The 12141-nt window shown below is 45.4% G+C and overlaps 1 protein-coding gene across 6 annotated transcripts in view; it reads right to left on the reverse strand.

Moving 5' to 3' along the window:
- Positions 1-1573: 1573 nt before the first annotated feature.
- App (amyloid beta precursor protein) overlaps positions 1574-12141 on the reverse strand; it is a 216812-nt gene continuing 206244 nt past the window's right edge. For 5 of the 6 annotated variants that reach the window (XM_087576826.1, XM_087576824.1, XM_087576823.1 and 2 more), the window contains 3 exons: positions 11895-11995; positions 8198-8344; positions 1574-2565 (listed from right to left, as the gene is read on the reverse strand). In XM_087576826.1, the coding sequence (XP_087432952.1) occupies positions 2464-2565; positions 8198-8344; positions 11895-11995 (350 nt within the window). In that variant the 3' untranslated portion in view covers positions 1574-2463. The remainder of the gene's footprint in view (positions 2566-8197; positions 8345-11894; positions 11996-12141) is intronic. The other variant, NM_019288.2, reaches the window with a different exon arrangement.

A 12141-nucleotide genomic window follows, 5' to 3' on the forward strand; every position in this document is an offset into this window, starting at 1 on the left:
TCCAGAATACATACCGTGGAAAGCACAGACTTCTCAGCCAGCCGTCCTTTGAAACTCCTAAGTGCATTGTATCATATGCAACACATGCCACATAAAATGTTAAAAAAATGTTTATAGATCGATGGTTTGCAACTTGCTTTCCTAAGAGATGTTTGGCAGGGTCTGGACACTTGATTTTCTTCTAGTGTTGGAGAACATCTTCTGGAAACACTTTTGTTTCTTACTTTCCGAGACAGGATCTCACCCCGTTTTCCAGGCAGGCCTGGCGTTTTGCCTCCCTCCCAAGTATTAGAGTCACGGGCGTGGAAGGCATCATACAGCTCGGGAGAGATTTCTGGTGAGAATTGGGTAGATGCAGTTAAATATCCTAGAACGTTCACATCCCCACGAATACGAATGACTCCCCACAAAGTGCCCAGGTCCAGACCTTGCTGCAGAGGTAGTCATCAGCTGCTTTACCTATCATTTCCAAGGGCTGAGGATGCAGCTTAACTTGGTAGAGAACTTATCTAGCATATAGGGTAGCCTTGGAGTCAAATCCCAGCACTGCATACACAGGGCATGACAGCATATGCTGCAGTCCTAAAACTTGCAAGGTAGAGGCAGGATAATTAGGAGTATAAGGCCACCTTTGGCCACATGAGTTAGAGGCTACATTGGGATACTTGGGACCCTAGCTTGAAAGCAAAGAATAAAATAAAATAAATAAAATCTCTACAGCTTTTCTCTGTTTTCGTTTTGTTTTGTTTTGTTTTGTTTTGTTTTGTTTTGTGTCTCACATTTGGAACATGTACTGGCTGGTTCTGTGTGTCAACTTGACACAAGTTGGAGTTATCACAGAGAATGGAACCTCCCTTGAGATCCAGCTGTAAGGCATTTTCTTAATGAGTGATCAGGGGTTGGTGGGGGGGCAGTCCATTGTGGGTGGTGCCAGTCCATTGCTGGTGGTCTTGGGTTCTATAAGAGAGGAGGCTGAGCAAGCCAGGGGAAGCAAGCCAGTAAGCAGCACCCCTCCATGGCCTCTGCATCAGCTCCTGCCTCCAAGATCCTGGCCTGTGTGAGTCCTGTCCTGCCTTCTTTGGTGATGAACTACAATGTGACAGTATAAGCGTGGCAGTGATGTTTTGTGCAGGAATAGAAACCCTGACTGAGACAGGACATAAGGACCAAGACAGGGCAGCATGGCCTTTTAAAACAATAAACCCATCAATTAGACTCATGGAACACGTGACCAGCACATCTGTCTCACAATTTCCTTTTCAGACTCACAGGCTGGGGGTGAGTGACCAGATGAGAGGCATCCTCACTAGTCTAGATAACTAAATAATAAATTCTGACCATAGAATCACACCAGTATAATGTATTCCTATGAAAACACAATTTTATACAGACTGTAGAATGTCCCAAGGGGTTGTCTCCGGGTGCCCTCCCTACCTTCTTATTCTCCTCCTGGTTTCCGTTTTCTGTCAGCCTTGTTAAACGAAGTGCCTTAGACTGATAAGTGCAGGGATCCTGTCTTTCCCCGTCCCACGCATTCAGGGTCCACAATCACCCTTCAAAGAAACATCTTGCCTGGAGTTATTTAATTTAATTTATTTATGTAATACAGTGTAGAAAGCTATCATGGCATAAGCAATGATTCTGTACAATCATCCTGCAGAAAATTATTTTTGGAGAATTCTTGGTAATTGGAGACCAGCAGAACACTCCCTCCCCCCACCCGTAAAAGTGCTTACGATGAACAGGGATTTTTTTTTTAAATTTTTTTTTATCAAAGATCCAAAGATACATGGACAAAAAAAAGTTCAAATCCTCAATGCCTAATGTGTGCACATAAAACAGGCACAAAGAAATCAATGTGTATCCTCGTATTCCTATATCGCAAAGAGAGCAGAAGCAGCAATCTGTACAGTAAGATGCAATCATGGAAAACGAACTTTTCTAAATCATTTGGAATACTCAAAAATGTCCAAAATGCATAGTGATCAGGAAAAGAATACTTAAGAGAGGAGAAGCAGCTAAACGCCCACGTTCACACGAAGCATCCCCCATCGATTTTTTTAAAGCGTATTTCAAGTAGGAGTTTTTCGGGCCACAAACCACAAGAATAATATACAACGGGCTAAGGGGCTATGTATGTGACAGATACTCAGGAGAGAATCTATTCATGCACTAGTTTGATACAGCTAAATTTTTTTTTTACAGTACACAAAACCCATTAATAATGTAGTGTAGAGACCAGAATGTAAAGAGAGAAAGAGAGAATACATTATTGATTTGTATATTAATTCGAGTTCAGGCATCTACTTGTGTTACAGCACAGCTGTCAAAAGCCGAGGGTGAGTAAATAAACAGACGGGTTTGTTTCTTTCCACGTTATTTTATAAATGAACACCGATGGGTAGTGAAGCAATGGTTTTGCTGTCCAAGTTCAGAGGCCGCTGCTGTGGCGGGGGGCGGGGTTTAGTTCTGCATCTGCTCAAAGAACTTGTATGTTGGATTCTCATATCCATTCTGCTGCATCTTGGAGAGGTGGCGCTCCTCCGGGGTCACAGCAGCGTCAACCTAGAAAGCAAGTATAGAGACTAGGGTTTAAAATACACCGAGGACTTTAAGGGAGCACGGTACTCGTAGGCTGTCACAGGATACAGTGCGCAGTTCTTTTCTTTTCCCCTAAAGTGCATAACCACTTCTGTCTGACACCACGTGGCAGAGCCAATGGCTTACGCCGATGCTGCATCTAGCCACTAGGTGGTGCTGAATAGCTTGAGGCGAGTACTCAACGTCTGCACTGGGCGCATTGACTGAAACAGCCAGGACTGAAGATGTGGGGTGGTGGGCTAGAAAGAACATCTCGCAAAGCCACACCACGAGTGACACTTAGATCTGTGCAGAATATAACACTCAGCTTTCTGGGGCCCCAGGTATCTTCTGCCATTTCAAGGTACTTTTATTGCTGTAGAAATGCTAATAAGAGTTCTGAGAGCCTATTAAATAAAGGTAACATATATAAAAGGTGTATTGCTTGACACGAAAAGGGAAACTATATAGACACACTGTCCTAGTTATACATGACACTCTATCTATCTAGCCATCTATCTACTATCTACCTATCTCTGTCTGTCTGTCTCTCTCTCCATCCTACACATATATCTGTCTGTCTCTGTCCCCCGCCCCCACCTCACACTGCTGGTGTGGCACAGTTCAGAACCTGCATGACTGACTGTCTTACTGCAGTGGTGGCTCCTAAAACCGAGGAAAGGAAAAAAAAAGGCCAGACAGCACATGGTGTCAGTGTTGAGCCACCTGCCAGGGGATGGACAGACCTGCATATGATACACGTAGACCGTGACTAGTCCACCTAAGAAGTAACTCATTAGGAGAATCTCGTGGAGATAAATGCCTTCACGGCCATTGTTGTGACCCCACTTCACTGAACCGGTGACTCTTTAGGCGAGGCATGAGACACACTCCATGACACAGTCAAAAATGCAGTGGGAATAGGAGCTGCCCTTGTCTCCGACTCCTCCCACCTGCAGGAGGTGGTAGCCAGATAGGTGGGAGCTGCTCCCGTCTTCCCTCCTGTGAGAGAGGCCTGCAGTCCAGTCTCCAGGTTATCCCAGTCAGGGCTTGGGTGTTCCCTCAGAGAACACTGCTCAAATGGATGCCCCGCCTCACCGCCCTTTGGGAGAAACCCCGCAGGTGTTTTTTGTCATCGCCTCCTGTTTGCTGAGATCTGCTCTGTTGTCAACAAATGAGGTCACCTCGATTTAATTGGCAACTGTGTAAGTGGCCGCAGGCTGGCAAGCTTAAATGCCCTCTCTCTGCAGATTAACTCCCAAAGTGAGAGCATCCAGTCACCCTCCCATTCGGCTTGCTAGGAACGAGCCTGTCTGCAATCGTGTGCCACTGAACTGGGCCATTTTTCTCCACTCTCTATGACCCCACAACAGACATTTCAAACAAGGGAGTTAGAAAACAAACTTGCTTTGGAGAGCAGCATGAAACCGCTGTTTCTCAGTACAGAAAACTATATGCAGTTGCGTGCGTGTATGTATACAGTTGCGTGTGTATACCCAGAGGAGGGGCAGCAACACTCGAGCTGCCCGTCAACAATCATTTGCACTTTCCAGGAACAGCAGAACACCTGCTTAATGCTGTTATTTAGTTTTCTCTCTTCAAACTCCAATATAAATGTTCAAGGGAGCCCCACCAGAGATCCAAGGCTCAGAGGGCTGCCTCAGTCCGGGCATCTCAATTCCCTATCTTTTCTTTTTTTGCTTTACTTGCTAATCCTTGACGCCCTTAGCTGCTGGGAAGCAGAAGGGTTTCCCGGTTCCTGCTATGGGGCAGCTTAGCCCTCCATGTTCACAGGGCTCTGGGCTTCTTAAGAGACCGCTTTTAAAGGCACCCGAGGGGAGGGGTCCAAATGGCAATTTTTAATCCCCAATCCTCTTGAATTCTGGGAGTGAATATTCATGTCCTCTGGGGAGAAACCTCCAGCTGAACAAAGAGCAAGGGTGCACGGTCCTCACAGCAAGAGCCCTCAAAGCGACCTCAAGTACTGCGCCAATCCCTCCACGCCCACTATGTGCCACGTGTATCAGCTACTAGGTTAGGAAGCATTCCGGGCAGAATGAATCTTTGGCATCATCATCTTTCCCTCTTTGGCTATGTGCTGTACCAATAAAAACCACCAGGCTTCTTTGCCTGGCCACACTTCCCTCCACAGTTTTCCTCTGTGACTCACGGGAGTCTTTCACTGTGAGGACAAGAGATGCTCAGGAGGCCCATGCTCCCATCATGCCTGGGTGATGGGAACATACAAAGGTGCGGCTTTCAGTGACCGGGAGGACACTCATTGTCCCTTGTTGTTCTTACTGACTCCGGCCTACTCATTCATGAAGGAAACTAAGCAGAGCTGGGAATGGTGCCATTTCCATGAGCAGGGTTCCTTTAGCAAACACAGGAGATCAGCTCCAAAACCGAAGATGAAGGGTGTTTAAGTTCCTTACTTCATAAAGCACGGTATCTGCCTATGACCTACACACATTCTCCTGTATACTTAAGCACCCCCAGGTGACTGGGACCTATAATTCCAAATACAATCTAAATGCAAATGGCTGTTATAGAAATTATTTAGGGAATAATCTGTTCAAGCTCAGATGCATTCTTTCCCCCTAAATAGTTTTGATCTGTGGTGAGCTCAACCTGGTTTATGCAGCCCTCCTAAGTCAGGCAGGGGAGGATGACGTCCATCCTGCACTCTCCGGAGACACAGGAAGATAGAGGGTGTTCTGAAGCCCATGGCAGTGTGCTTCAGTACTGACACCCCAGGCTGAATAGTAGCTCTTGGTGGCCTAGTTCCACCACTTCAGCTAAATGACCCCCTGGGGACAGGGCCTGGGGACAGCACTATAAGTAAGGTCTATTTCAACACTCTGCCCCAATGTGGACTCAATACAGGGCTGGACAAAGCCTTGGCACAGACAGAAACATGGACACAAGGGAAAGGGAGATTTTTAGACCCTCCACAGCATCCTTTTCCAGGACAAAATGAGTCCTACAGGGAATCAAGTGAAAATCAAGACTGTTTCTAGGTGCCCAAGAAGACACCATTCAGATACCCAGAGCAGTGGTCCTCCCCTAGGATGCCGCAGTGTCTTTAGAATCTGGTCAACATGTCAACCTCTTTGCCTCTGTCATTCTGAAGAGGCAGCGTCTCTTGGTTACTGACCAAGATAAACACTTGTCCCAGGCTGCAGGAAGATGCTTATGAGGAGGCCCAGGTGTGGAGGGAAGTGGGTATAATTTTCTGTTCCCCAAGGCCTGCTTGGAGAGTAGCTCAAAGAAGTCAGCATTAGTATGTGTTAGTACTGAAGCCTTCGAGGAAATTTCCATGTTTCATCAGGGATGGAGTTCTGGAAAGAACATCACTTTTTTGCTCAGCTTTACTGGGTATCATTGTGCCCTTGTCTTATTCAAGACTTCAGATTGTGGCTATATTAACTACAGTCAAATGAGGCCACTGAGGGCAGACTGCAGCCCAGTATGTCCTTAGAGGGAAGAGATTGGGACATAGTAAGACCCGTGGAAAACCATGTGAAGACCTTGGGAGAGCATGTACATCTCCAAACCAAGGAGAGAGGCATCAGGTGCAGCCAAGGCTGCTGATAACAAGATCTCAGACCTCTAACCTCCATTGCTGGGCAGGAAAGTGCATTTTTGTTGTATAACCCACTCAGCCTGCGGTACCCTCTGGGGTAGCCTTGGTACCTTGCTGGTAGACTCAGCAAGCAGAGATAGGCTCCAGCTTGTGATATCAAGATCCGCCTTGTCCCCAGGACAGTCCCAGCTTGGACAAAGTCCAACCAATTTAAGACCATTTAAATAGAATTTTATTAACAAAATTCAAAGGAGTTTTTTTTTAACCATTCACATATGCAAATAGGGGATTGAAGGAAAATAAAAAGCAGGTTTCATTAGAATCGAGAGGAAGATACATTGGAAATAATGTTTTACAGTGAGTAACAAAAACTTAGGTATACTTATAGAAAGAGTGAAACCCCAATTTGGTGTCTGTGCACGTGCGTGTGTGTGTGTGTGTGTGTGTGTGTGTGTGTGTGTGTGTGTGCGCGCGCGCGCGCGCGTACACATGGTCTTGCCTGTGTACTGAGCATGTGCAGGCCAGAGGTTGAGGCTTTTATTTCTTTGAAGCTTTCCACCTCTTGAGACAGGGTCTCTCACTGAACCTGGAGTTTGCCTATCGCAGCAAGCCCTCGGATTCACGTATCTCTCCTCAGTGCTGCCATCAGAGACACTCACTGATGAGCCTGGCGGTTTGTGAGGGTTGCTGCAGAGCCAAACCCAGGTCCTTACGTTTGTGGGGCAAACACTTTACTGACTATCTCTCCAGCCCCAGAGTCATTGCTTTAAACAAACGAGACAAAACACGTGTTTATATTCTAGTTTGTGAAATACTCAGCTTCCTCCTCTTGCCGCCTCGATTTCCTGGGTCTCATCCAGCACACAGGTCTTTAAAATACCCGTGTCAACTGGGACAGGAAAGTAAAACCCGCAGTAATTCCCATGAGCCTCCGCGTGAATAAACTGGAGATTCTGAGGACTGAGATGTGAGACTTCCGGCTTTCTCTCACTTGAGTTTATTAAATTATCCCTACCGTGACACGATTAGGGATGGCTAATCACCTTCTTTAGGTCTAGTGAGATTCTTACTTAACACTGGCCTCTGATGCATTAAGTTTGGCACTGTGCGATCCTTTTTATTCCATTGACTTTTCTCATCTATAAAATGATATCAGTTTGGTCCCAGAGCTCTTTTGGGATATAGAATGTTTACACTATTAACGATCTAAAAGTTATTCACACAGGGATGCTTTAAAAATTCCCCATCACCACAAGCGTATTTAAACGGTGGTAAATCTACCGCCTTTTGCTCTTTCTTCCCTGCATCGAGAATGGAAAGGGCTACATTTGAATCCTGTACTTTGTCTGATGACATAGCACTGACTTCTGTGGTAAGCATCCCTGCTTGGCTGGTCTGTGGGCAGAAAGAAGTCCAACACACATGCCATGTGTGCATACGTTCTTCCTACTCTCCACTGACACCGTGAAAGTAAGATTTTTGTTCAGGTGGAAGTTTGGGTAATGGCTTGAACAGTTCCTCAGTGGTAATCATACATGTTATACTGAGCTATTTACTACACGAGTCATTTCCCTCAAGACATTAATGGTAAGAGTCATTACTGAAGTTAGTATTATTTATCATCACCTGGTTCACACCAGGGCCCAAACAAAACAAAGACAACAACAACAACAAAAACAAACCAGAAATGAACGTCTAGGTTTCATTTTTGACTTCCGATACCATTTTTGTTATTCAAGAGAAACCATATTTTTTTTTTTAAAGCTGAGCATTATAATTACTTTTAGTTTGGTTAATTTCAGTGCAAGTCAGAAGTTAAAGTAACAGCACATAATATTAATGAGAGTACACTAAATTCACGGTACCCAGGGGTGGACGAAAAAAACACAGCAAGAAAATAGCCGTAGCCTGACTTCCATGGAAGGATGCTGTTTTTCTCCTAGGTGGCCCTTGGCTAATATTCAGTGTGCTTCCTGGACTGTATTTCCTGCCTTGACTCCTCCTTGCAGACAAACCCCCAGGTTTACCTACCTCCACCACGCCATGATGGATGGATGTGTACTGTTTCTTCTTCAGCATCACCAAGGTGATGACAATCACTGTTGCTATGACAACGCCACCCACCATGAGTCCAATGATGGCACCTTTGTTTGAACCCACATCTTCTGCAAAGAACACCTTTGAAAAGAAGCCAAGGAGAAGGAACGTAAGTGAAGGAGACACCGGATGTAGAAAAGTTTCAGTTTCCAGGACCATAAGCAGCATAGAGCTTCCTAGGTACTAAAGTCAATTTCTCCACTGCTTCCCGAGATAGAAGTTTGCAGGGACCTGAAACCTTTAACAGGTACGAATTTGGTGAAAACCACCGAGGCTCCCACCAATTTTCTGGAAACGACAGGTGTCTCTACCCTTAGCTAGGTTTCAAACCTGTGTGTTTCCAGTTCTTTGAAGGGACATTTTCTATGTGTGTCAATAAACTGAAGCAAAGGGGTTAATCAGAGAGAAGCGGACGGCTAAGTCACCTACTTCTTAGTACAGCAATTCAGACTCAGTTAACCATGAAATGCATACTCTCCATGTAAAGCACAGCGTCTCCAAAGGGAAGTGGGGGTAGGCAAAGAGAATCTCTTTGCTTGGAACAACTCACACTTTTTATTAGGTTGCCTCTAGAAACCAAAATTGGCGATATTGCTTTACTCTGGTTGTTTATCTGGAGCATAAAAAGAATTCTGAGAGTTTCACAAAGAAGAAACGTATTCACTGAGACAGTCTCTGCAATGTATACACGAGCCTCCATGCTCTTCCCAAAAGCGAGCGTGTTTTTCAGCGCTATCTTCTTAGGTGGGATAACACACACAGACTGCACTTTAATCATCTCGTTATATAAGAGATGATCTTATGGTGGATTAAACAAGGGAGGGCGGGGGGGGGGACTATGTCTAACCATATAGCACATTTGTTATGTAAGTCAGTGCAAACAGCTCCCTAAATAATTCTTCCCATGCGGCTTCGAGATAGGCGAATGACCGATTTCCATCGCTAAATCTATCCCTGTCGCAGTTTGCAAAGATGAGGTAAACCAGAGCAGACAAAAATTTTTCGAGGCGGATGTTACTTACGGCGCAACTGCAACGGAATTAGAAAGGGCTCATAATTAATCCCCCCGCCAACCAAATATGCTAGCTCGACATATTTGTTGGAGGACATCATTAATTAACTAATGACAGGACAGCGAAGCGATCGGGAATTAGCGTGAATCTGGACCTATCCCTATGTCTTTAAGGAAATACTGTAATTCTGAAATATTCATTGCGCTAATGAGAGTACATTATCTTATCAACTGGCACGGTAAAGGCAGCCGCTATTAGTCACTGTCGCATTATAGAAGTTCATGCAATTATGGAGAAGGGCGTCTAGGACACCAGCTCAGGAAAATGGGATTCTGGGCACTCATCTTCCTCTCCACACTCTCCACACCCCAACCCCCCCCCCCCAGCCAGCCTTTCAGCAGTTACCCCAGTTTTTGGTTTTAAACCCTGCAGCTTCAGCCGGCTCAGAAGCGCCTCTGATTTCACAATAACAAAACAACTTCCCAGTGAAAGCCACATTTCAGAAGGCTGGGTGCCTTGTTCTGAATAAAGAATTAAAAAAAAATGCAAATTTGAACACCAAGCCAGCTTTAGATTTGCTACAATAATTCCGAGTTGAGAAGCCAAACAATAAAGGCCTTTTCTTTTGGAGATTCATACTTGGATCTACACATTTTATTTACAAACACCGGGAAGACACTTGGACTCCACAAAGGAGTCACACTGCAGTCAAACACACTCCAGCCAATCACAGCGCTGCAGTACGTATCAAGCCCCGCTATCTGGGAATTTTCTTACCGTTTTCTTTCTTTCTTTTTTTTTTTGGATCACCACTTAAGCCCTTTGTTGTGATCACTGGTAACATGGAAGGGACTCTAAAAATCTGGGGTTTGGTTTATTTGAATTTCCGAGTTTTTGGTAGAGAATGATATAATCTCTGCCTACCTATGGAAAACCCTTGCTTCTTTGTTCATTCCGATTCTGGCATTAGGAAGAAAAAATGTCATTCTCTTAAGAGAAACTGCTTGCTCGTGGATGCTTCAGTCCTTCTTAGGAGGGAGAACAAAATGCTCATGGGAGGAAATACACGGACAAAGAGTGGAGCAGAGTGAAGGAAAGGCCATCCAGAGACTGCCCCACCTGGGGATCCAACCCAGATGCAGCCACCAAACCCAGTGACTATTGCTGATGCCAAGAAGTGCTTTGCTGACAGGAGCCTGATATGGATGTCTCCTGAGAGGCTCTGCCAGGGCCTGACAATTGCAGATGGGGATGCTCGCAGCCAACCATTGGACTGAGATTGGGGTCCCCAATGGAGAGTAAGAGAAAGGACTGAAGGAGCTGAAGGGGTTTGCAACAACATAGGAAGAACAATATCAACCAACCAGAGCCCCCAGAGCTCCCAGGGACTAAACCACCAACCAATGAGTACACATGGAGTGACCCATGACTCCAGCTGCATATGTAGCAGAGGATGGCCTTGTCCAGCATGAATAGGAGGAAAAGCCCTTGGTCCTGTGAAGGCTCATTTCCCCAGTGTAGGGGAATGCCAGGGCGTTGAGGTTGCAGTGGGTAGGTGGGAGTGAGAGCCTCCTCATAGAAGCAGGGGGGAGGGGGAGGGGGTATGGGAGAGGTGGGAAAGGGGGTAACATTTGAAATGTAAATACATAAAATATCCAAGAAAAAAATTTAAAAAGAAAAGAAAAGAAAGAAATGGCTATCAGTTTTGCCCAAGGCTTCTGATGACTGAGAAGCTGAGGCAGAAAAGTCACCTCTTGGCTCCACCTACCTTAAAGGGTCTCTGATACCTTTCCCTTGTAAGACAAAGAAACTCTGAAGGTGGGGAAGCAGTAGGGAGGAGGAGTGGTCAGGGTGGATGGAAAGAATCTATTTGTAGATGGGAATTTAAGCAGACACCTCAAAGGAGGATCCATACGACCAAATAAGTATGCTCTGAGTATTTATTTAAAACCAGTTCTTCAGATGAAACTGCAGTTAACTGGGAATGCTTATGACCAAAAGGGTTTCAAAAATCTTGATTGCTAATTTTTTTATTTACATAACTAGGTTACCTGGACAACCGGAACCAAATCGAAACAAAAATCACTTATGTTTCCTACACACAGCAAATACTTGGCTTAAAGAGAGCCTTTAGACAACGCCTATCATGGTGTTGAGTTTTCTTGGTTGTGGTATACTGCCAAGGGTCCGGAAGTGAGTTCTGGAGCTTTCCAGGTTGGATATTTGGATTAGATCATGTCCAACCTGAAAAACCCATTTCCTCAGGACGCCCTAGTTCATGGACATCAGCTGATGTAGCTGCAACAGTGAAATCAATTATACTTGTTAAGTTCTGCCTGGACTCAGCGGCTATGCAGGGGTTGGGGATTGAGCTCAGTGGTAATACACCTGCCTAGCAAGCGCAAGGCCCTGGGTTAGGTCCTCAGGGGGACAGAAAGAACTATGCACAGAGCCTGCTTCCGTGCTTCCTTTCCTTTCTATCTTGGTGAAGATCTAGCAGGAGTTTTGGTTTTATTCCCAGCAGTCCCTCTCAGTTTTGGCCCAGGACGAGTCAAGAGGTACCATACATGCTATCTGGCCAGTCAGTTGTGGGGAGAGGCAGATTATCTTTTGCATACCAGTTTTTGATGGCGGACTTCGAAGCCTGAATCATGTCCGAACTCCGCATCCATCTTCACTTCTGAGATCTCTTCTGTCTTGATGTTTGTCAACCCAGACCCTGAGTCAAACAGAAAATACGCAGGGCCGTCAGTTACCGTGACTTCCAACCACAACAAGGCAAGGCAGCCTAAAAGTTCTCTCTAGGCCAGAAAACAGATTTAGGAATTTTTCTTGAGATAAATGACATCCTAGATTGAAACCATT

The sequence above is a fragment of the Rattus norvegicus genome, chromosome 11 (genome assembly GCF_021556685.1).
Source record: "Rattus norvegicus strain SHRSP/BbbUtx chromosome 11, alternate assembly SHRSP_T2T, whole genome shotgun sequence".
NCBI lineage: Eukaryota > Metazoa > Chordata > Mammalia > Rodentia > Muridae > Rattus > Rattus norvegicus.